Below are 27,070 nucleotides of genomic sequence, written 5' to 3'. Positions count from 1 at the left end.
GCTCAGTGACAACAAGGAAGGGACTTTAAAACCAAGCAATTTGAAGGAGCTCGGGAAAGGGGATATGGAGGGGTGAGTAGTGTGGGGGGGGGGGGGCAAAAAAAAAAAAAGAGGAAGAGCATCCTTTATTAATCTAGTAGAAAAGGGGAAAAGGAACAAAAGGCAAAACAGAACCCTAAACTGGAGGACTCACAACTCCTCCCCTCACAAGAAAACATAAAACATCTACTAAAATATCTGAACATTGTTGTACTGATAGGGAGAGCACCATTAAACAGAATCTGTAAAACACCCCTATACCACAAAAATCAAGATAAAAATTAACATATCCATGTAGAGTTAATAGTAAAAACGAGCAAACAAAATTCTATACCTATCAATCACAGTAAATATTACCCAGAAAAATAACCATAAAGAAGAAGACAACTATAAGGCCATATCCCAAACTTAAGCATTTGAAGATATTTAAGAAAAATGCTTTGAATCAGAAATTCAAGAATTAAGAATAGAGCCCTGGATGATGTAGCTCAGTTGGTTGTACAATGAAAGGTTGCAGGTTCGATTCTGGTCAGGGCACATAACCAGGTTGTGGGTTTGATCTCCAGTCGAGCATGTGTGGGAGGCAACCATTCAATGCTTCTCTCTCACATCAATGTGTTTCTCTCTCTCTCTCTCTCTTTCTTTCTTTCTCTCTCTTTCTTTCCTTTTCTTTTCTTTTTTCTTTTCTTTCTCTCTTCCTTCCTCCTATGTTCATAGCAGTGTTATTACAATAATTAAGATCTAGAAATAGCCCAAGTGCCCATCAGTAGATGGGGGGGGGGAGAAGCTGTAGTATATTTACACAATGGAATACTATGCAGCTGTAAAAAAAGAAGGACCTATTATCCTTTGAGAGAGCATGGAGGGATCTGGAGAGTATTATGCTAAGTGAAATAAGCCAGTCAGAGAAAGACAAATATCACATATCTCAGATCATGTGAATCTCAGAGGGAAGAGGGAAGGGGGATGGGGTGGGGGGTGGGAAGAGATTAACCAAAGAATTTATATGAACATATGCACTGTCCATAGACACAGACAATAGGGTGGTGAAGGCCTGGGGCAGGGCAGGAAATGGGTGAAAGGGGGCAATGGAGGAAGGAAGGGGGAACATCTGTAATACTCTCAACAATAAAGTTTTTTTTTTTAATTTAAAAATAAATTTTTAAGGTAAATTTATTTTTTAAAAAATTAAGAACAGAAAATATCCAAAAATAAATAAAGGAAAAATGGAAAAAATATCTGGCTAAACTTAGAAAAGAAATGAAGGAAAAAGATAAAATTACCTCAAAAATAAAGAATAAATTACAAGATACCAAGAGATAATAGACTAAAATACATATTTAGTGAGGGACAAAGCAGAAAAACAACCAAGAGAATGAAAATTACATAAAGAAAGAAGAAAGAAGGATCAGAGATAAAGTAGTGGAAATAAAAGATAGGCCAAGAAGGAATAATATTAATATTATCAAAGTCCCTGGAAAAGAAAAACAAAACAGTGAAACAAACTAACATTTAAAACTATAATCCTGGAGCCTGGCCGGTGTGGTTCAGTGGTTGAGTGTCAACCCACGGACCTGAAGGTCAGGCAGGGTTCAATTCCCAGTTGGGGCACATGCCCAGGTTTTGGATTGGATTCCCCAGGACGGGGCATGCAGGAAGCAGCCAATCGATAATTCTCTCTCGTCACTGATGTTTCTATCTCTCTCTCCGTCTCCCTTTCTCTCTCTGAAATAAAAAAAATGAAAAAAAAAAAAAAATTAATAAAAAACACAAAACTATAATCCTGGAAGACTTCCAGAAATAAAAAAGACCAAAAGACTTGAATTTACAAACTGAAAGGACCTACAAGGTACATGGGAAATTCTACCCAGAACTATTTGATTTTGGTGATAAAGATAAAAATCCTCAACAGTTAAACACACACACACACACACACACAGACTTATAAGGCAAACAAATTACAGTGGACTGAACAACAACAACAAAATCTGATTTTACAACGAGCAAAGGACCTGAATAGACCTTTCTCTAAAGAAGACATACAGTTGGCCAATAAGCATATGAAAAGATAGTCAACATCACTAATCACCAGGGAAATGCAAATCAAAACCACTATAAGATATCACACATGCCTGGCCAGTGTAGCTCAGTGGGTTAAGCATTGACCTATGACCCAGGAAATCAAGGTTTGATTCCCAGTCAGGGCACATGCCTGGGTTTGGGGCTAGATCCCCAGCAGGGGGCGTGCAGGAGGCAGCTAATCAATGACTCATCATTGATGTTTCTATCTTCCTCTGCCTTCCTCTCTCTGAAATCAATAAAAACATATTTAAAAAAAAAAAAGATATCACCCATTAAGATGTCCACTAGCAAAAAAACAAAACAAAAAAACCCCCAGAAAATCACAAATGTTGGCAAAGATGTGAAGAAATTAGAATCCTTGTGCAGTGCCGGTGGGAATATAAAATTGTGTAACCACAATGTGAAACAATATGAAGGCTCCTCAAAACATTAAGATTAGAATTACCATATGATCCAGAAATTCCACTTCTGGGAATATATATTTTAAAAAATCAGGATCTGGAAGAGATATTTGCATACCCATGTTCATTGCAGCATTATCCATAACAGTCAAGAGACAGAAGCAACCTAAATGTTTATAGACATAAATGGATAAAGAAAATACAGTCAAAAAGATGTTTTGACTGTATACTATAGGTGAAGGGCTGTATAATACTCTAGTTAGTAAATTTGTTTCTTACATAGGTATGGGTTGGTGATTCTAAACTAATTTATGTATACAGTAAATTTGAGCAAATAAGTAGATATATTGCGGATAATGTGAACCAAGTTTCTCAATGTGCAAGAAAGCAGTTATAAATGAAGAGAGAGAAAAGGCTAGAATGAATACTGTGGTGATAAATTGGAATTAGAGGTATCTATATGAAATCCTGGTTTTTAACATATATAAAATTTGGATAGATACAGAAGTATGTGTATATGTGTGTAGTAAATATACATATTTCCTATCTCTGTCCATTATGAAGGCATAGAAGCAATGACAGGCCAATAGCCATGAGCACACCTAGCACTTGGATCTTGGTATCTAAATACATTCCCAATAAAAGTAACCTTAGAATCCCAATAAAAGTAACCTTAGAGAAATGACTGATGCCAGGACTAAGGCAGGAAAAATATAAGATGAACCTGGAATATCTTGTGGTACCACACAAAGCAAGGATATGCCTAAAAAATAAACGGGACATTTCAAAAGGACATATGAACCAATTTGAAGATACTCTTGATAGTTAAATTTGTGGCAAATTCAGCAATAAATAACAGTTATATATTATAACTGATAGAATAAAATAAATATTCATGAGTCCATGATGATACAAATTTTTGGATAAATAAGTAATAAGGGCTAATGGACAGCATTTCCTTACAGTAGACTGCCAATAAATATAGAAGCAATAAGGGAAATAGAAAAATCATCATCAAGTAAATACTACAGTAACAAATGTTCCTGGCAAAGCGATCAATGAATACGAAACTTATTGGCAAAAATTATAAGAACAGGATGTTTGCACAGTATCAAGGTAGTGCCTCACAAGCTATTTATTAATTACGAAGATAAAAATAGTCCCCAGAAGATATTTAATAATTACAAAAATAAAAATAGTAACTTCAGCCCTAGCTGGTTTTGCTCACTGGTTACAGCATCAGCATGTGGCTGACAGGTCTTGGGTTTGATTCTGGTCAAGAGCACATGTCTTGGTTGCAGGCTCGATCCTCAATCCCCAGTCCCAAGTGCCCAGTCCCGGGATGGGACGTGTGCCGGAGACAACCAATCAATGTCTCTCTCTCATATTGAAGTTTCTTTCTCTCTCTCTCCCTTCTACTCTGTCTTAAAAAGCAATGGAAAAAATATCCTTGGGTGAGGATTTTTTTTTTAAAAAAGTAACTTTACAGTGTGGAAATCTGGCCAATACCAACTTAGTCATCAATCAAAGTCACCAATTAAACTATTTGCTAAATCCAACAGTCAATTCTCAATTCTCTTCCCACTGGGCCTATCAAAGCGGCTAATCACTCCCTCCTCCTAGAAATATTTTATTCCCAAGGTAACACATTCTCTTGGTTTTGATATTACCTCTTTGACACTCCCTCTAAATCTCCTTGGCTGCTCAACCTCAACTCCCTGACTTCTTAATTTTGCAGTACTCTTGGATCTCTTCTCTTTTTCAATGTAGACTTAATCTTTTGAAGAACTCATCCTACAAGCTAAATATCAGACTCTCAAATTGCTCTCCCTAGCCTAGATATCTTCCCTGAACCCTAGGTAAGCATATCCAGCCTATTCACCATGTCTCCAGTACAATGACTCTTCAATAAATGCTGCTAGAACTGAACATCCACATGCTGGGGTTGCAGGCTTGATCCACAGTGGGGGCGGGGGGGTGCAGGAAGCAGCTGATCAATGACTCTCTCTCATCACTGAGATTTCTCTCTCACTCTCCCTCTCCCTTCTTCTCTCTGAAATCAATATATATTTTCAAAAAGCAAAAACCTAAATGACCTTGCGTATGGTGATGACTTTTTAGATACAATACCAAAAGTATGATCCATGAAATAAATAACTGATAAACTAGATCATTAAAATTAAAAACTTCTGCTCTATGAAAGACAATCTCAAGAGAATGAGAAGACAAACCACAGACTGGGAGAAAATATTTGCAAGACATATCTGATAAAGCGTTATTACTTAAGAATACTTAAAACTCAACAATTAGAAAACAAACAACCCAATTAAAAGTGGGGTAAATACCTGAACAAACACTTCACCAAAAAAGATGTATAGACAGCTCGTAAGCATTTGAAAAGATGTTCAATATCATGTCATTAAGGAAATGGAAATTAAAATGCCAGTGAGAAACCACTACACACATTTTTGAATGGCCAAAACCCAAAACATCGACATTGTCAGTGCTGGCGAGGATGTGCGCCAACAGGAAGCTTCCTTCTCTGCTCATGGGAATGCAAAGTGGTACAGCCACTTTGGCAATTTCTTATAAAACTAAACATACTCTTACCATATTGATCCAGCAACCATGCTCCTTGGTATTTGCCCGAGTTAAAGTTATGCCCACACTAAAGCCCACACACAGATGTTTACAGCACCCAAACTTGAGAGCCACCAAGAAGTCCTTCAGTAGCTGAATAAACAAACAAACTGTGGTGTATGAAAACAATGGAATACTAGTCAGTGCTATAAAGGAACTATCAAGGCACGAAAAGATAGAGGAAATGTAAACAAACATTTTTAGGCAAAAGGAGCCAATCTGAAAAGGTTACAAACTATATAATTCCAACTATATGACATTCTGGAAAAGGGAAAACTGGAATAGACAGCAAAAACACTGTGGTTGCCAGGGCTTGCAGAGAGGAAGGCAGGCAGAGCACAGGGGATTTTTAAGGCAATGAAATTATTTTGTATAATACAATGGTGAATACGTGTCATTATACATTTGTAAAAACCCACTGAATGTACAACATCAACAGTGAACCCTAAAGTAAGCTGCAGACTTTAGATGAAAATCACTGATCAACTATAACAAAGGAACCACTCTGGTGTGGGATGTTGAGAGTGGGGGAGGTGTGTGTGGGTGGGGTGAGGGGGGTGTGGTATATGGAGTATATGAGAACTCTCTACTTTTTTTTTTAATTGGTGTTTATCGCTGAAAGTATTACAAATGTCCCCTCCCCCCCATTGGTCCCCTCCACCCTGCACACCCCCCTCCAGGCCTTTACCACACTATTGTCTGTGTCCATGGGTTATGCATATGTGCATTTAAGTTCTAAGGTTATTCTCTCCCCACCAACCAACCTCTGCCTTCCCTCTGAGATTCGTCAGTCTGTTCCATGCTTCCATGTCTCTGGATCTATTTTGTTCATCAGTTTATTTTGTTCATTAGATTGCATGAATGAGCAAGATCATGTGATACTTGTCTTTCTCTGACTGGCTTATTTCACTTAGCATAATACTCTCTAGGTCCCACCATGCTGTCTCAAAGGGTAAGGGACTCTTCATCTTTACAGGTGCATAGTATTCCATGGTGTAAATGTCTGAGAAGATGCTTGATATGATTTCAATGTTCTTAAACTTGAAGAGACTTGGTTTGTGTCCTAACATGTGGTCTACCTTAGAGAATGTCCCATGTGCACTTGAGGAGAATGCCTATTCTGCAGCTTTTGGGTAAAATGTTTTATAAATGTCAATTAAATCCATCTGATCTAGTGTTTCATTTAGAGTCACTGTTTCCCTGTTGGTTTTTTTTGTGTCTAGAAGATCTATCCAGTAAAGTCAGTGGGGTGTTAAAGTCCCTTACTGTGACTGTATTGCTGTCAATCTCTCCTTTCAAGTCCTCCAGAAGATTTTTGCTTTGTTTTTTTCAGCCTGTGTTTTGTTCTGAGGTGGGTCTCTTGTAGACAGTATATATTTGGGTCATGTTTTCTTATCTATTCAGCTACCCTGTGTCCTTTGACTGGAGCATTTAATCCACTTATATTAAAAGTTATTGATAGGTACTTATCTATTGCCATTTTATTTCTTTATGCCTATGTTTCTTGTTCTATTTCTACTTCTTATTACAGTAATCCCTTTAACATTTCTTGCAATGCTAGTTTGGTGGCGATAAAACTCCTTTAGCCTTTTTTTGTCTGGGAAGCTCTTTATTTCACCATCTAGCTTGAATGATAGCCTTGCTGGATAGAGTAGTCTTGGTTTCAGATCCCTGTTTTGCATTTCCTTGAATACTTCATGCCATTCCCTTCTGGTGTGTAGAATTTCTGATGAGAAATCATCTGACAGCCTTATGTGAGCTCCTTTGTAGGTAACAGATTGCTTTTCTCTTGCTGACTTTAAGATTCTTTATCTTGAATTTTTGGTATTTTAATTATGATGTGTCTGGGTATGTGCCTTTCTGGGTTCTTCTTGCTTGGGACTCTCTGCGTCTCCTGAACTTGTGTGACTTTTTCTTTGACCAGGTGAGGGAAGTTTTCTGCCATTATTTCTTCAAACAGCTTCAATACATCTTGCTTACTTTCTACATCTTCTGGCACTCCTATGATGTGAATATTGTTACATTTCAAGTTTTCCCACAGCTCCCTTAAACTGTCGTCCTGTTTTTTAATTGTTTTTTCTTTTTGGTTCTTGATTTTTTTCTACCTTGCCTTCTAATTCGCTGATCTGACCCTCAGTTTCCCCTAATCTGCTGTTTATTCCTTCCAATGTTTTGGTTTTTTTTAATTTCTACTATGTCATTCTTAATTTCCTTCATAGTTTCCATTTCTTTTCTCACGCTGTTTAGCACTCTTGTGATCAGCATTCTGAACTCTATATCTGATGGATTGCTTATCTCCATTTCATTTAGCTCCTCTGGAGAATTCTTCTGTGCTTTCATTTGGGACTTTTTTTTTGGTATTCCCATTTTGGCTGCCTGTTTGAATTTGTTCCTATATATTAGATGGATCTACTAGGACTCCCAGTCTTTTGGACAGTCTCTTGTGCAGGCCAATGTCAGATGCTGTTTGTGACTACCCTTGAGTACTCTGTTTGTAGTTTTCCACACTCCACAGCTTGTGGTTCCCTCTGCTTGGGCTAGGTATGTTGAGAACTCTACTTTTTGCTCAATTCTGTTGTGAACCTAAAATTGTTCTAACATATAGAGTTTATTAACTTAAATAAACATTTATTTAAAAAACAAATTGAGGAAATCAATATACTGAAAATAATTTCCATTCCTGGTTTCTTGTTATACTGAATGCACATGTCAGCTACAACTATGTCAATTACAACTTTACTTGTTAAGGTTACATTATGTGATAAGTACACACATTACATACAAACTTTTAAAACAAAAATCTTAAAAGTGCTTTTGAAAACACTATAGAAATGTAGTCACTTCAGGAAAAAAATAATTGTAGGAAAAGGGTTATGAGAATGAACTAGAGAAGGAATGGTATATACATAAAGAGGATTTCATATTTTAAAGTCACAAATAGAAAAATAATCTACACCAGAAGACCATGTTTCAATTAGATATAGGTAAGAATAATTAAACATCATTCTGATTTCCTTTACTCCTTCATTCATTAAATATTTCAATGCCTATTCTTTATGAGACATTATTCTGAGCTAAAAATATATTGGTGAATAAGAAGAAAGACTCTGCCTTCATGAAACTTAGATTTTACTTAAGACAGATAAATATAATTCTGATAATAAATTCATTTATTTATGCACTTATCATGCACTTTATATCATGCTAGGTGACTCAATGCAATGAAAACCAATACAGCAAGATAAAGAGATGGCCTAGGTTGAGTGTAGTTTTTAAGAGTGGTCAAGAAAAGGCATGAGGAAATGACATGTGAGAATTTTAATAAGGTAGGGAAGAAACAGTAAGGATATCTGAAAGAGGAGATGCCTTCAAGCAGGAAGAAACTGGACTTACTGAAGAAAGAGCAATAAGGAAAGTGTGCCTCAAGTAAAATTAATAAAATGGAGAATAATGAAAGACAAGGTTAAAGATATGTATAGGAAAGACTTTAAATGCAACAGTAATGAGTTTGACAACCTTTAACTATTCTGTTCTAGGGATTTTCCATTCCTCTATTAGTACATGTAATATCTCAGCTTCTCACTATCTGTATTAGTCAGGGTTCTCCAAAGAGAGAGAGAGAGAGATTGATTGGTCGATAAGAAATTGGCTCACGGAGGCAGGCAAGTCCAAAATCTGCAGGGTAAGCTGGCAGGTTAGAGACTCAGAAGAGCTAATGTTCCAGTATGAGTTTGAAACCTGTCTACTATACAACCAGGAGGAACCAAAGTTGCATATGAAGTCTGAGGCTGTCTGGAGACTTCTGTCTTGCTCAAGGAAGGCTGGTCTTTTTATTCTATGCAGTTCTTAAACTAATTTGAGGAGGAACACCCACATTATGGAAGGTAATCTACTTTACCCAAAGTCCACTGATTTAAATGTTAATTTCATCCAAAACAACCCTTACAGAAACACTCAGAATAATGTTTGAGCAAATGTCTGAGCATTCCATGGCCCAGTCAAGTTGACACATAAAATTTACCATCACACAATCTCACTGCTTCTATTTGCCACTTTAGCCTTTGAACCTCTCAGTTTTCTAGTTTCTTCATCCAATAAGAAGCCCAAAAAAATGCCTCCCATTTTCTTTTCACATGAACAGCATACTCATCATTTTACATCACTGGGGGAAAAGAAGGCTGTGGTCCACTTCTGATATTCACACTTTGAAGATTTGCCTTCTAATTCAAGTAACTTATCTAAGTGTGCTTCCCAAAGTTCTCACTCAAAAGAAACTTCTGGAGCCAGTTGTTAAAGTAATAATGTTTTCAAATACCAGTAACAGAAAGACTCTTCCTTAACTTTAAAAAAAGGAATCTACCAAAAAAATTTAAAAATACATTACTCTCATAAGAGAACAAGGGTGTATATGAGAATTAGTAGAAGAGCCCTGCTCATGGAAGGGTCAAGGGTCTCAGGTTCAATTCCTAGCCAAGGGCACATATCTGCATTTTGGGTTCCAACCCCAGCCCCAGTCTAGGCACGTGCGGGAGGCAAGCAATCGAAGTGTCTCTCACATCGATGTTTCTCTCTCTCTCTCTTTTTCTCCCTTCTTCTCTCTCTAAAAACAATAAAAACATGTTTAAAAATAAATAAAGTCTATTTTGTCTGATAAAAGTATCTTTTTTCATTTCCATATATATCAAGTATCTTTTTCCATTCCTTTACTTTTAGGCTGTGTGTCTTTTTCAATCTGAGGTGGGTCTCTAGTAGACAGTATATTTAATGGTCTTGTTTTCATCTTCATTCAGCTACCCTATGTCTTTTTTTTTTTTTTTTTTTTTTTTCAGAGAGAAAAAGAGAGAGAGAGGGAGAGAGAGAGAAACATGGATCAGTTGTTTCCTGCACATGCCCCGACAGTGACTGAACTCGAAACCTGGTGACCAGGGGTGGAACCTGACACCTTTTGGTGAACAGGACTATGCTCCACCACCTGAGCCACACTGGCCAGGGCCACCCTATGTCTTTTGACTGGAACATTTAATCCATTTACATTTAAAGTAGTTATCAACATGTATGTAGTTACTGCATTTTATTGTTTTCTGATTTTTGTAGTCCTCTCTTCCTTTATTCTTGATCTTTATATATGTGGAATCACAGTATGTGTTCCTTTATGATTCACTTTTATTACTGACCATTGTTTTTAATTTATCCACGTCATTCAGGAGACTGTTATTCCATTAGTTTCCTTGTTGTGAACTATCCCATAGAATTCAATTATAATATATGACACATATATTTACATATACCACAGTGTATCCATTCTAGTGTACTCATTTGAGTTGTTTCTAGAATTCTGACATTACCAACAAGACTACTATGAATATCCCTCTAAGTGACTTGTTCACATGTCTCACTTTTAAAGGTATTTTATATAATAATTTTATTAATACAGAAACACCATCTTTCTTTAGGTTAATATTTGACTGGTATACCTTTCAATCCTTTTACTTTCAACATTTGCAGTCCTTATATTTTAGATTAGGTCTCTTGTAAAAAAGCACTTCATATGAATTTTTTTTAAGCAGTCTATCAGTTGTCTTTCAATTAGAGAGCTTTATCCATTTTACCTTATTGGAATTACTGATATATTTCTATTCATTTTCATTATCTTACTTTGAGCTTTCTAATTATCCTGCTTTAACTACTTGCCTCCTTTATGTATTAATTTAGATAGATGGAAGATGCGGAGGCACTTTTATCATTTGGAAATTATATAACTATTTCTAATCTCTGATTACTCTAGAAATTTAAGTAACCATATTTAATAAAATTAAGTCTAAAGTTAATCACTCTTTAACTTCCTCTTGAACAATACTAAGAGTCTTAGCACTCTCGTTATACAAAACTCTACCTTGTCATTGTTATCAGGATTTTAAAATGATTTTTTCAAACCGTCATATTTATTGGTTTGTTTTATTAAATACATATTTATTTCGGTTCACCCATAAATGTGACATTTTGATAACCATTCCATCTTGCATCATCAACTTCCTTTAGGGATCATTTGCCTTCTAAGATACATCCTTCAGAAATTCCTTTGGCAAGAATTTGTTGTTGGAAAATTCAAGTTTTGTGTTTCTGGAAAGGTCTATATTTTGTCCTCATCCTTGAAAGATAAATTTAATTCTAGGTGGAGACTGTTATTTCTCTCAGCACTGTGAAGATAATATTCTACTGTCTTCTGGTTTCTATTATTGTTTAAAAATCAACTGTCATGCCCAGATATTGGTTTCTAGTACCATAGTCCAATAAAAAGAACCATGGCTTCTTGAAGAAATGGCTGATTCTAAGACAGAGGAAGGAATATGTAAGATGATCCTAGAGCACCTTGTAGTGTCACAAAGTAGGTGGGAAAACAAAACAAAACAACTACAAACATGGTGGTTCAGGGGTTTGGGAAACAAATATTTATCTCTGAGCTAACATCCCATTGTACTAAGGTAACAGATTTTCTCTCCTTTCCCGTTTGCCTCAAGCTGTGGAGTCACCAGAGATTGGGAGATGCTTTTGAAACAAACACCTGCTATACCATCTGTTCTTGAAGAATTATATATTGTCACCTCAGGCTTCTTTTTATTTCCATTATATTAATACAAGTTGAAACACACACTAAAAAAGGTAGTTAAAAAAACCTTTACCATCCTACCTGGTTTGGCTCAGTGGTTAGAGTGCTGGCCTGTGGACTGAAGTGTCCTGGGTTAGATTCCAGCCAGGGGCACGTACCTCAGTTGCAGGCTCGATCCCCAGACCCGGGTCAGGGCACGTGCAGGAGGCAACCAACTGGTGTGTCTCTCTCATATCAATGTTTCTCTCTCTCTCTCCCTCTCTCCCCCCCTCCCTCACTTCCACACTCTGAAAGCAATGGAAAAAATATCCTTGGGTAAGGATTAAAAAAACTCAAAAAAACATTTACCCAGAATTTATGTGTTCTGTTTTAGGACACGTTTCTACCATATGGCCAGAATCAGAAGTCTGTTTGATTCTACCTTTGAAGATGTTGCACTTGAACTTGTCACATCAATAATACATCTCATCAATTTTTTCCTGTTTCTTCTACACCACACATGATTTTTTTAAAGAGCCCCAGACTGCTCTAATATTCAAAAACAACTGTACATATGAATACCATGTTTATCATAAGTATTCTATTTACTCTGACCACGTGTAACTAAATTAGTGATTAATGATAAAAATTTTTAAAAATTCACCTAAGTGGGGAAATACAGTACACTTCTAAATAATTCAGTGGTCAAAGAAGACATAAGAAACCATAATGAAAAATTAAAAACTACTAGGACTTTCAAAACAACAAGAAAACAACTTTATTTAAAAATGGACAAAGATGAAATAGACATTTCACTGAAGAAGACACACAGATAACCAATAAGCAAATAAAAAGATGCTCAATATCATTAGTCATTAGGGAGATGCAAAGTAAAACCACAAACAGATATCACCGCTATCTATTAGAATGCAAAAAAGAAACAAAAACAAAAGCAATCCACACAATACCACATGCTGATGAGCATGCACAGCAACTAGAACTCTGAGACATTCCTCACAGGAATACAAAATGGTAGAGCCACTCTGGAAATGGTTTGGGAGTTTCTTATTAAATTAAATATACACTTACTATACCACTCAGCAATTCCACTCCTAGGTATTTACCCAAGTGAAATGAAAACCTATGTTCCCATAAAAAACTGTACATGAACATTTACAATGGATTTATTCATAATCACCAAAAACTGATAACAATATAAATGACCTTCAACTCAAAATGAGTAAGTGTGGCATATCCATATCCATACAATGGAACAGTACTCAAGTATAAACAGAATGGGCTACCTTGATCTTGGGTTTCTAGCCTCTAGAACTGTGAAATAATAAACTTCTGTTCGTTAAGCCACTCAGTTTGTGGTACCATGCTTTGGCAGCCCTAGTAAACTAATACAATACTAAAAATAGTTAATTTTACAATATGTAAATTTAAAATGGGGAGAAAGAGTTTGCTAGAACTTAGAGACAAATGAAAACATGTTCAGTATTATTAGTCAGAATACTGGGAATGTGTATAAAATATAAAAAGTGATCAAATCTATCTAATCCTATATATTTTTGTGGTTGCAAAGCCCCTGACTATTATAACTTTTAAAAGATAAAAGAAATACTTTGGCAAAACAAACACAATTTAATGACAATAAAATTCAACTTAAAAACTTGTAGGTTAGCTAACACAGTTCTTGAAAGGAAATTTTAAATCATAACTTATAACATTAAAAAGAAAGTTGAGCCCTGGTTGGTTTGGCTCAGTGGTTAGATTGTTGGCCCACAGACAAGGGTTCGGGTTTCAATTCCCAGTCAAGGGCACATACCTCGATTGCGGGCTTGATCCCCAGCCCTGGTTAGAGCACAAGTTGGAGGCAACTGATAGATGTGTCTCAGTCACATCGATCTCTCTCTCTCTCTCTCTCTCTCTCTCTCTCTCACTCTTCCCTGCCCCCCCCTTCCCTCCACTCTCTCTAGAAAATCAATGGAAAAAATATACTCAGGTGAGGATTTAAAAAAAAGAAAGTTGGGACTTCCAGTTTCAACTACAACATGTAAAGAGCATGTAAGTTGCCACCACCATCCTTACAACAAGAAAAAAGCTGAATAAACTAACCACCAACAACTTTTCTTGGAGCTATCAGAGAAATGAAGTCATGAAGGTGAGGACCTAATGGTGGAATCAGTGCCCTTGTAAGAAGATGCCAGAGCAGCCTCTTTTTCTCCCTCTCCCTCCACCTGTCTCCATGTGAAGATGCAGTGAGAAGGTGGATGGCTACAAGTCAGAAAGCCCTCATCAGGACCTGACTATGCTGGTATTCTGATCTGACTTTCAGCCCACAAAACTGTGAGAAAATAAATTTCTGTTCTTTAAGCCATCCAGTCTATGGTATTTTGTTACGACAGTACAAGCCAACTAAGACAATAGGCATTTTACATATTACCTCATTTAATTTCCCAATAATTTCTAATTGCATAACCTAGGATTCAACTGTCTAACAACTATAAAGCACTGGTTTTACCCTGCCAATGCCTCCTCCTACCGAGGACAAGAAGTTAGTTACTGGTGGAACAGCAAATACTCAGAAGCTCAGATACCTAGGTTCTTGACTTTACAAACAAAAAATTCCAACCCTCCTCATCCTTCTACAGTTTTGAACTTAAACTAGGCTGGAAGGTGATGCTAGCTACTACCTTTACAAGCAAATTTCAGCTGACCCAAAAAGCAAAGATCCATTTAGCGTTATATGGAACAATTTAATTTTCTGGTCAAAACTGAATTTTAACAACTATAAAGGCAAACACCATTTATTTCAGAAATATCCAAAGTACAAAGAAAAATACTCTAATTTTACACAAAGTAATTTATGACACTTTATACAAACACACAAACCACAAAAGAGATATTGTACAATATTCAGTACCCCTGCTACACTGAGAAAACTTCAAATATATGTAAATGTAAGCCAAAAACTCTTCTCAGAAAATCTGCACATTCTCAAAGCAAACTCAATTACTGTTTCCCATTAAAAGTGGTAGGTAAGTTGCATTTCATCGTAACCTGTTGAAAAACTATTTTAAAATATTATTTCACACCATTAACATGATACCATGGATTTGCTTCAAAAAGCTCTGGTAGCAGAGGAATGAGGTAGGGGAATGCAGGAATGGTACTGACAGCTCATGAACTGGTAATTGTTGAAGCTGAGGAAGGGCTATAGGGGGCTCATTATCCTATACTTTCTAATTCCACGTATGCTTGACATTTTCTCTGTAAGAAAAGTTAAAGTTATTATACACTCTTGATCAACAAATATAATCCTCATATCCTAAAAATAAAGAAGGGGGCAAAAAGAGAAGTACCTTCCAATCTTTGAATTTTTGCTTTCACAGAAATAACAGCTTCCAATGGTGAAACTCTCAGTTCAAAACATGTTCCAGTCAATGTTTCAATGAAGAGCTCCATGGTATAGAAAAGAAGCTTGTAGTAAAATGGCCCCACGTTATCTTCATTGAAGAATGGAGGATCTCTTCTGTTATCCATTACTTTGACTTTGCTAAATCCTCTGGAATATGTAGAAGGCAACTATATTCCAGTTCTAGCCAAATCAGCTTTGAACATTGGTAATATATATCATTGTTCATGTTTTGAGTTTAGTACCTAAAAAACAAGAATAATCTTTTTAAGAAGCCTATCTGAAAGTCTCATTCCTCCATAAAAATTTTCTGAACAACTATGGCCCAATCAATCTTCCAGACAGCCCCAGAATTCATTTAATGCTTAATTTGTCTAATCCTAAACTTCTCACATTTGTCTCTGAAATCATTCCCCCCACCTCCATTAGAATACAAGATCATTAAAAACAGGTATATTTGGCACTAGCCAGTTCGGCTTAGTGGTTAGAGTGTCAGCCTGCAGACTGAAGGGTCCCAGGTTTGATTCTGGCCAAGGGCAAGGCACCATCCCGAGCAAGGGAAAACCAATCAATGTGTCTCTTTCACACTGATGTTTCTCTCTCTCTCTCCCCGCCCTTCCACTCTCTCTAAAAAGCAATGGAAAAAATATCCTTGGGTGAGGACTGAAAAAACAAACAGGTATATTTGCAATAATTTTCTCTATCTTACTAGAGCTCAGCAGTTATATATAGTACATGCTCAACAAATATGTTTTCTTATTAATAATATCTGAACCAACAAACTCAACACATAGGTATACATTCGCAAAACTTTGAAAAATTTATCCATAGCCTGTTCTAAAATATGTAAATTATGTTTTCTAACCCATACAAAGCATAATTTCATAGTCACTATACATTTGAATCACACTGAATAAATGGAATAGCAATCATCTTAATAGTTTCCTTAAAAATAGGAATCACTAAATAATCAATGAGGATTTGGATTTCCAGAGCTATTTATCAGTATAGCATTGAGATAGTTAATATTGGTAAAGGACATTAAACATAATCTCTACACACAAACATACAATGACTAATAAATACAAGAGACAAACACAACCAACAGAAGCACTAAGATACATCACAAGTGTGTAATTAGAAGAATAGGAATAATAATAAAAATTGCTATTAATCAACAAAATCTTCATAAAGGAAGGGGGTCTTAAACATAAACTAGAAGAGAGATGATATACATCTTCCTGAAAAGGTAGGTAGATCTTTTTAATAGCTTTACCTAGATATAATTTATATACCATAGAACTCACCCATTTAAAGTCTAAAGCTTACTGGTTTTTAGTATGTTCACAAAATTGTATAACCATCACCACAATCTTTGTTAGAACATTTTCATCACCTAGGAAAGGAACTCAATACTCTTTAGACATCACTCCCAAATTCTCCTTTCCCTCTTGGCCCTAGGCAACAACTAATCTACTTTCTGTCCCTATAATTTTGCCTATTCTGGACATTTCACTTAAATAGAATCATACATATGTAGTCTTTTGTGACTGGCTTCTTACACTTGGCATAATGTTTTCAAAGTTCATCCATGTTTTAGGATGTATCAGTACTTCATTCTTTTTTTCTTAATTGCTAAATAAATATTGCTTATCCAATCATCAGTTGATGGGCATTTTGGTTGTTTCCAATTTTGGGCTATTATGAAAAACGCTATGAGAACATTCAATTACAAGTTTTTGTGTGGACATATGTTTTCCTTTCTCTTCCATATATAACTGGGACTAGAATTACTGGGTTATGTGGTAACCACATTTAGCAACTTGTGGAACTATCAAACTGTTTTCAAAAGTAGTCTGAAGCATTTTCCATTCCCACCAATAAATGAGGGTGCTGATTTGCATTTTCCATTCCCACCAATAAATGAGGGTGCTGATTTGCATTTTCCACTCCCACCAATAAATGAGGGTGCTGATTTCCCCACATCCTTGTCTTTTTTATTAAAGCTGTACTAGTGGGTGTGAAGTAGTACCTCATTGTGGTTGTGACTTGCCTTTCTTTAATGACTAATGATATTGAGTATCTTTTTATGTGCTTATTGGTCATTTGTATACCTTCTTTACAGAAATGTCTATTCAGAACATCTATTCAGATCCTTTGTCCACTTTTAATTGGGTTGTCTTTTTGTTATTGAGTTGTAAGGATTTTTTATGTTTTCTAAATAGAAGCCTCTTAACAGATATATGATTCGCAAATACTTGAAGGGTTGTCTTTTCACTATCTTGATGGTGTCCTTTGAAGCATGAAGTTTCTAATTTTAATAAAATCCAATTTGGCTATTTTTCTTTTGTTGCTTGTGCTTTTGGTGTCATATTTTAAAAGTTTTGCCTAATCCAAGGTAATAAAGTTTTACTTTACAGCTAACCATTGAACAGCACAGGTTTGAACTGTGCAGGTCCACTTATATGCAGATTTTTAAAATATATTTTTAAAAATTTTGGAGATTTGTGACAATTTGAAAAACTCACAAACCATGTAGCCCTGAAATATTGGAGAGAAAAAAAGAAAAAAAAGTTCAGTATGTTATGAATGCAAAAAATATATGTAGAGCCCAGCCGGTGTGGTTCAGTGGTTGAGCATCAACCCATGAACCAGGAGATCACAGTTCAATTCCTGGTCAGGGCACATGACTGGATTGCTGGCTTGATCCCCAGTAGGGGGCTTGCAGGAGGCAGCAGATCAATGATTCTCTCTCATCATTGATGTTTCTATCTCTCTCTCCCTCTCCCTTCCTCTCTCTGAAATCAGTTTATAAGATATATTTACAAATGTGTATATATGTAGAAACTAGTTTATCATTTATTACCACAAAATATACACAAATCTATTATACAAAGTTAAAATTTATCAAAACTTAGGCACACACAGACCATACACACCACCATTCAGTTGAGAGAAACAAAAACAAATATAAATGTGTAATATTAAAGCATAACTGCATAAAATTAACTGCAGTACATACTGTACTACTATAATAATTTTGTAGTTACCTCCTATTGTTAGTGTCGTTAGCATCTGCTTAAACTGCTATGAGATACTAATCATCGCCATGTAAGCAGTTTGTCTCTCCAGTAAACTGCGTATCATAGTAAAAAGTAATCTCTCAAAATTCTCACATATTTTTCCTCACAGTGAGTGTAATACCATAAACCTTGAATAACACCGTAAGACCCATACAAAGTGCCACTAGTAATGCTGGAAATGCTCCCAAGAAATAGAGAAAAGTCATATTACAAGAAAAAGCTGAATTGCTGCAGTTGCCCACCATTTCAAGATAAATGAATCCAGCATAAGGACCACTGTAAAAAAAAAAAAAGAAAGAAATTTGTGAACCCGTTGCTGCAGCTACACCAGCAGGCACAAAAACTGCACTTTTTACAAAATACCTTTTTATCTTGTATTGAAAATGTAGCTTTAATGTGGGTGCAAGATAGCTATAAGAAAGGCATACCTATAGACTTTACTTGAGAAAAATTGAAGTCATTCATTATATGACAACTTAAAGCAAAAGGAAGGTGAAGGATCTAGAGCTGGAGAATTTAATGGCAGGAAAGGGTGGTTTAATAACTTTAGAAAGAGGTTTGACTTTAAAAATGTCAAGATAACAAAAGAAGGAGCTTCTGCTAACTAAGAAGAGCAGACAAGTTCCCAGATGCCATTAAGAAAATCATTGAGAAAGGATATCTACCTCACAGGTTTTTAATACAGACAAAGGTGCCCTATTTGGGGGTGGGGGAGAAATACCAAAAAAGACATTTATTAATAAGGAAAAAAAACAAACACCAGAATGTAAGATAGGAAGGGATAAACTAACTCTACTGTTTTGTGCAAATGCAGTAGGATTTATAATCAGGACCTTATCTATAAAGCTACTAATCCCTGAGCCTTGAAAGGAAAAGATAAAAACCAGCTGCCAGTCTTTTGGTTGCACACCAGATGGCCTGGATGAGAGCCCTTTTTCTGGACTGGTTCCATCAATGCTTTCGCTGAAGAAAGTGCCTTGCCAGTAAGAGACTACCTTTTAAAGTTCTTTTGATATTGGACAATGACTCTGGCCACCCAGAATCCCATAAATTCAACATCAAAGGCATCAAAATGGTCTACTTGACACCAACACAACATCTCTAATTCAGCCTCTAGATCAGAGGGCCATAAGGACCTTTAAGGATCATTAGTACTTAATGGAAAAGATTATCAATGCTATGGAAAAGAACCCTGACAGGACATCATGAAAGTCTGCAAGGATGACACCATTGAAGGCATCATCATTGTTACAGAGAAAGCCATGCAACTATCAAGCCCAAAACAATAAATTCCTGCTGAAGAAAACTGTCCAGATGTTGTGCATGACTTCACAGGATTTATGACAGAGCCAATCAAGGAAATCATGAGGTTGTGGATATGGCAAAAAAGGAGGGGGCAGGTTTCAAGATACAGATCTTAGAGAAATTCAAGAGCTAATAAACACCACGAGAGGAATTAACAGAAAATAACTTGATGGAGATGCGTTCTTCTGAAACAGTGTCAAACGATGAGGAAGATACAGAAAAAGCAGTGCTAAAAAAACAGTTAATGTTAGGCAATTTAGCAAAAGGGTTTCAATTATTCGAGATTGCTTTTGACTTTTTTACGACATGGACCCTTCTATAACACAGGTACCAATACTAAAGAAAACAGTGGAAGGATTGGAAGTGCATAGAAACATTTTTAGAGAAATGAAAGAGCAAAACGGTCAGACAGAATATTCGGTGTATTTTCAGAAAGTTACACTAAGTGGGCCTGCCTCTACTGCTTCCCCTCCCCCCTCCTCCACATCTCCTGGCCCGGTCACCCTAGAGACAGCAAGACCAACCCTCTCCTTCCCCGTCCTCAGCCTGCTCACTATGAAGACGGGGATGAAGGTGATACTGATTCACTTCCACTTCAGGAGCAGTAAATCACCATCAAGCCTTACGGTTAGTAAGCTTATCTGCTGTATGTGTGAATTTGTGTGAAAATCTGATAACTGTGTGGCAAGAACTATGTAAGTATTCATCGTGAGTGCAAGACTTGTATGGAAGTGGATAGCCTATCCTTCCATAGGCTTAGGTGACTGATATTTAATATAAAATTAATGTTTTCTTACTGTTTTATAACTTTGCTTTCAAAGAATTTCATTACCATACAGTATGCCTCATTAGTGTACAGGCTAGGCTATTGTGAAGCAATTGCATCAGTTACACTAGGCTACCATAAAGCAATCGTATTGCTGCTTCTTTGTTATCAATGCATGAATCTTTATGTCTATAAATAAATATGAATTTTTCACATCTCATGTTTGATGTCTAGTGTTAATAATACGTGTAACATGTACAGTGTATCATAAAAGACAAGTTTGTACCATATAAGACAATATTGATGTAGGTACTGACAGATGATTTATCTTAAAAACAGGTATAGCCCTTACATTTAGGTCTTTAGTTCACTCTGAATTAATTTTTGTGTGAAACGGGTCCAGCTTTATTCTTTTGCAAGTAAAAAACCAGTTGTCTCAGCAACATTTGTTGGAAAGACTATTCTGTGTTGAATTGTCTTGGCACCCTGTTGAAAACTAATTCACCATAAATGTGAAGGTTTACTTCTTTCTGGCCCCTCAATTCTATGCCATTGATCTATATGTCTACACTTATATCAATACCACTATCTTTTTACCTTTGTAGTAAGTTTTGAGATCAGAACGTTTGATTCCTCTCATTTGTTCTTTCATGACTGACTGTTAACTATTCTGGGTCCCTTGAATTTCCATATGAATTTTAGGGTCAGCTTGTCTACTTTGCAAAAATACCAGTTGGGATTTTGATAAGAATTCTATTGAGTCTTCAGGTTAACTTGTAGAATATTACCATCTTGGCAATATTAAGTCTTCTAATCCACAAATATTTGAGGTCTTCCTGTTTATTTATAACTTCTTTAAAAACTTTCAACGTTTTATGTTTTTTAGAGTACAAGTTTTGAATTTTTTTAAAAAGTATTCCTAAGAATTTTATCCTTTCTGAAGCTATTGAAATAAAATTTAGTTTCACTTTCAGATTGTTCATTGCTAGTACAGATATAAAGTTGATTTTAATATGTTGATTGTGTACACTGCAACCTTGGTAAAAACTTTTATTAGTTCTAAAAGTATTTTTAGTGGATTCCTTGGGGTTTTCCACAAACAAGATTATGTGATCTGCAAACAGAGATCTTTACTTCCTTTCCAATCTTGAGGCTCTTTATTTCCTTTTCTTATCTAATTGTCCTACTAAGAATCTCCAAAACAAAGCTGAAAATAAATGGTGAGATGGTGATGGAAAAAATAATAAATAAATAAAATTAAAAAGAAACTAAAGGGTGAGAGCAGACATTCTTGTCTTATTCCTGAGTGTAGGGAGAAAGCATCCAGTCCTCATCACAAGGTATGATTTTAGCTATGGGGTTTTCACAGAGGACATTTATCAGGTGTTTAGGTGTTTGTGTGTTAGAGTTTAACAACTGCTTGTCTTTCCAGAGTCTATTGAGGTGATCATGTGGATTTTGTCTCTTATTCTATAAGATGGTGTATTACATTGATGTTGAACGTAAGTTTTACACTCCTAGGATAAGGTTTTACATTCCTAGGATAAATTCTATTTGTATACGGTGTATAATCCTTTATATACGGGGTAGGCATAAAGTTATTAATAACAATAAATACATTAATAAGTAATAACACAAGAATAAGTGCTGTATTTCATGTACTCACAACTGTAAACCTATATTTGCCCACACCTATATATTGCTAGATTTGGTTTGTTAGTATTTTTGAGAATTTTCCTGTCTAAATCCATAATAAATATTGATCTAGTGTGTTTTTTTAATTTTAATATTTTATTTTTCAATTACAGTTGATATACAATATTATATGTTTCATTTGTATAACTTACAAAGTGATCACCCTGCTAAATCTAGTTCCCATCTGACACCATACACACTTATTACAATATTATTAACTATAGTCCCTGTGCTGTACTTTACATCACCATGACTATTTTGTAACTACCAATTTGTACTTCTTATTCCCTTCATCTTTTTCACCAATCCCCCCATGCCCCTCTCATCTGGCAACTGTCAAAATGTTCTCTGTATCTATGAGTCTGTTTCTGGACTGCTTGTTCACTTTTGTTTTTAAAATTACATATATAAGTGAAATGTCATCTGCCTTTCTCTGACTTATTTCACTCAGCACAATACCCTCTAGGTTCATCCATGTTTGAAAATGGCAAGATTTCATTCTTTTTTATGCCTGAATAATATTCCACTGAATATATGCACCACTTCTTTATCTATTCATCTATTGATGGACACTTAGGTTGCTTCCATATCTTGGCTATTGTAAATAATGCTGCAATTAACATATAGTTGTAATGTCTTTCTAATTTAATGTTTTGGGTTTCTTCAGATAAATACCCAGAAGTGGAATTGCTGGGTCCTTTCTTGTCTAATTATAGCCTTTGTTTTAAAGTCTATTTTGACTGATATAAGTAATGCTACCCCAGCTTTGTAGTTTGTTTCCATTTTCATGAAATATCTTTTCCATCCCTTTACTTTCAAACTGTCTTTCCATCTGAACTGAGTCTTATAGATAACACGTGTAATAGTTTTATCATCTTATCCATTCAGCCACCTCTTTTGATTGCATTTAATCCATGCATTTAAAGAAATTGTTTATAGATGTGTATTTATTGCCATTCCATTATTCATGTTTTTGATATTTTTCCTTGTTGTTGTTCTTAAAGAAAAAGTGTTAACATTGCTTGTAATACTGGTTTGATGGTGATGAACTCCTTTAGCTTTTTCTTGACTGAGTAGTTCTTGGTCCTTTGATCTAAATGATCTCTTTGCTGGGTAATCTTGGTTATAGGCCCTTGCTTTGCATCACTTTGAATATTAGCGTCAATCCTTCTGGTCTGCAAACTTTCTGTTGAAAAATCAGCTGACAGTCATGGGAGCTCCCTTGTAGGTAACTTTTTTTCTCTTGCTACTTTTAAGATTCTGTTTATCTTTACCCTTTTGCATTTTAATTATGTGTCTTGGTGTGAGCGTCTTTGGGTTCATCTTGTTTGAAACTCTCTGCACTTGCTCGACTTGTATTTCTATTTCCTTCACCAGGTTAGGGAAGTTTTTTGTTATTATTTTTCAAATGGGTTTTCAATACTTGCTCCCTCTCTTCTCCTTCTGGCACCCACATGATGGAAATGTTGGTACACTTAAAAGTTGTCCAGGCTTCCTTATACTATCCTCACATTGGAGGATTCTTTTTTATTTTTGCTGTTCTGTTTTCTGCTTCCCTATCTTCCAAATTGTTGATTTGATCCTCTGCTTCATCTACTGTTGATCCCTGTAATGTATTCTTCATTTGTTATTGTATTCTTCATTTCTGACTGGTTATGTTGTCTATCTCCAGTTATTTTTCCTATCTCTTTGTTGAAGTTCTAAGTTCATCTATTTTCCTAAGTTCACTGAGCATCCTTATAAACCAGTGTTTCAAACCCTGACTCTGCTAGACTGCTTGTCTCCATTTTGTTTAGTTCTTTTTCCGGGGTTTTGTTTTGTTCTTTCATTTGGGACATGTTTCCTTGTCTCATTTTGGTTGTCCTCCTGTGCTTGTTTCTATGTATTAGGTAGAGCTGTTACATCTCCCAGTCTTGGTAGAGTGGCCTTATGTAGTAGGTTGTCCTGAAAGCCCTAGTGGCCCAGCCTCCCTGGTCACCTGATCTGGGTTCTCCAAGTGCACCCCGCTCCACATTGGCGGTGTACACTTACCTGTTCTAGTTGAGCCTTGATGACTACTGGCATATAAATGGGTGGGATTTACCCCCACGCCAATAATCAGCTGCAAGGACTGACTGACACCAGGTCAGAGAATCTGCTGTGCAGAGGGGGACCCCACCAAGCAGGACTTGATTTAGCAGGGCTCTGGTGCCTGCTGAGTCTGCCCCTTGACTGTGTCGCTTTGCAGGTGTTTAGGTGGTACTTCAGCATGGTCTGAAGCTGTCTATTGGTGCGCTGGGTCTGGGGCCTCCTAGGAGGTGCAGGCCAAGGTGTCATTGCCTGTGGCCTGCATGGGGCAACCCAGAATGAGTTACAAAGCAATCTGCAGGTGGCTGCTACTTGTGTTGGGCTTGAAAGTGCCTGGGATAGGCTAAGCTGTGAACCAAAGCCAGCTGCTGCAAGTACAAGGCTGGGACCACTTAGCAAGAGGCAGAGGGCACAGTGTTAGCCTAGCTAATGAAGACTCAAATATGGTGCCCACCTGCAGGATCTACGGGGTGAGGGCCTAGCAAAGAACCAATGGCCTCTGCCAGCATCTATGGCTGGGAGAAAGCTGCCTCTCTAGCCCTTGCCCTGATCTTAGACAACTCAGTTCCTCCCTGTATATGTCTCTGGCACCTTCTGAGCTGCTGTCCCAGTGTTGGAGCTCAGGGCAACTTAATCCAAGTAAGTATGTGCATGGGTCCTTTAAGAGGAACACCTGGGATTTCAGCAGTCCTCTATCTCACTCTGCCACAATTCCTGCTTGTTTTCACAACCAGAAGTTATCTTCCCAGCACTGGAACTCTGGACTTGGGGGCAGTGAGGAGGGGGAGGCTGGTGTGGGGCCAGGACCCCTCACTCCACAAGGGGGGGAACCTCCACAGATGAGATAACCCTCTCAATTTTTAACTGCCATATGTGGGTGTGGGACCAACCAGTTCCATCTCCATCCTTCCTACCAGTCTCAACCTGGCTGCTTTGTTATATCCTTATTTGTAGGAGCTGTATTCAACTAGATTTCAAGTGGTTCCGAATGATGGTTACTCTGTAGTTTAGTTGTAATTTTGATGTGGTTGTGAGAGGATGTGAGTACCACATTTACCTTCTCTGCCATCTTGACCAGAAGTCTGATCTAGTTTTCTTTATATGCCTTTGTCTGGTTTTGGTATCAAGGTAATGCCTCAAAGAATATGTTGGGAAGTATTTCCTAGAGGCACGTAAACATTTTAACCTCATGTTATCTAACTGCACTGATGATTTGCAAATGAAATATTCTTCCAATAAATATTTACTGAGATATCAATTAGGTACCAACCACTAGGGATTCAATGCTGGTGTGTTTTTTAAATAGACTTTTTAAATTCATATACTCCCTCCCTCTCTCCTCCCTTTCGTCAAACATCAGCTTGTTGTCTATATCTATTGTTATCTATATACTACATCTTCTTTATCCACTCATTTATTGACAGACATCTAGGTTGCTTCCATATCTTGGTTATTACTAGTAATGCTGCAATTACACAGGGGTGTATACATATCTTTTCAAATTAGCACTTTTGTATTCTTTGGATAAATACCCAGAAGTGGTATTAGATTGTAGAGCAGCTCTATTTTTTATTTTTGAGAAATCTCCACAGTTTTCCATAGTAGCTGCACTAATTTATAATCCCACCAAAAATGTATGAGGGTTCCCTTTTCTCCACATCATCAGCAATTATTTGTTGATTTAATGATAGCCATTCTGAGAGGTATGAGATGATACCTCACTGTGGTTTTAATGTCCACTTCCCTGATTAGTGATACTGAGCATCTTTTCATATGTCTGTTGGCCATCAGTATGTCCTCTTTGGAAAAATGTCTATTAAAGTCTCCTATTTTTTAATTGGGTTCTTTAGGGGGTTTTTTGGTGTCAAGTTGTGTAGTGTAAGTTCCTTATATATTCTGAATATCACCCCTTATCAGATGTATAAGTTGCAAATACATTCTCCCATTCAGTAGGTTGTCTTTCGTTCTGTTGATGGTTCCCTTCACAGTGCAAAAATTTTTTTATTTGATGTAGTCCAAAAGTGGGTAAATTTTTGAATGTATTTCAGAATGGGTAAAGCCTCAGAGTGGAAGAAGGATACCAGTAAGCAAGCCTAGATAAACAAAAAGTGAACAATAGGGAGGTGCAAGAGTAAAGAAAAATGGGTGATAAATTCTTTACTTTTTCCCCCAAAGAATATGAGATATCACTGAAGTCACTGCACTTTTCATAGCAATTTATTTAAAAGAGCAGTTATTTTTAAAGGCTGGTTTTATTTATAACCTACATCTCCATTCTATAGGCATTATATCCCATAAGCATCTGAAATAGTGACAACAGACACCTGAAATCTGACTTATCCAAACTAATCATCTTCCCTTTAAGCCTCCTTCCTTCTTGTTGTACAGTCTCCACCTTGGTAATTATTCATACACATACATCATCTCACCCCGTAACACCTCTGGTACCTCTGTCCTCTAATCATTTGCACCTGCAGTTTTGGAACACATCAGTCTCTATTATCATTCCTCCTGCTTTGCTCTACTCACTGCCATCAATACAATTGGCTACCTGACAAATACCTAATCATCTTTCAAGACTCAGCTCAAATACCAACTATTCCATGAAACCTTTTATGGTTACTCTCCTTTGCACCCCTACATCTCTGTCATATATTGCACCCATTAAAATTAATTTCATTTTCCACATGGCTTTCTTACTCTACTCAACTGTAAGCTAATTAAGGGAGGGACCACATCTGATTTACCATCCCATCACCTAGCATAGTGTTTTGTACATATTGGTATTCACTAAAGGTTTGTTCAATAAAAGAGTACATAAATATTCCATCTCAATTGATCCTAGAACAAACCTATGATATAGAAAATGCATTATCCCTGATTTAGACATGAAGGAATGGCTGGTTGTGCTCTGAATATTTGTTGGTTTCCCACGGGAATCATGTTATGATTCACTCCAAACTTAGTCCACCAAAGTTTATCCAA

At 36.5% G+C, this 27,070-nt stretch overlaps 1 protein-coding gene across 1 annotated transcript in view; it reads right to left on the bottom strand.

Annotated features, from left to right (window-relative positions):
- The window catches only part of ZFAND4 (zinc finger AN1-type containing 4), an 83,150-nt gene extending 67,742 nt beyond the window's left edge, over positions 1-15,408 (bottom strand). The window contains 1 exon segment of the mRNA XM_087824261.1: positions 15,117-15,408. Within this exon segment, the coding sequence (XP_087680387.1) occupies positions 15,117-15,375 (259 nt within the window). The 5' untranslated portion in view covers positions 15,376-15,408.
- Positions 15,409-27,070: the final 11,662 nt, after the last annotated feature.

The sequence above is a fragment of the Miniopterus natalensis genome, chromosome 14 (genome assembly GCF_054644295.1).
Source record: "Miniopterus natalensis isolate mMinNat1 chromosome 14, mMinNat1.hap1, whole genome shotgun sequence".
Lineage (NCBI taxonomy): Eukaryota > Metazoa > Chordata > Mammalia > Chiroptera > Miniopteridae > Miniopterus > Miniopterus natalensis.
The sequence above is the reverse complement of the archived record's forward strand: the minus strand, read 5'-3'. Positions and strand labels throughout refer to the sequence as shown.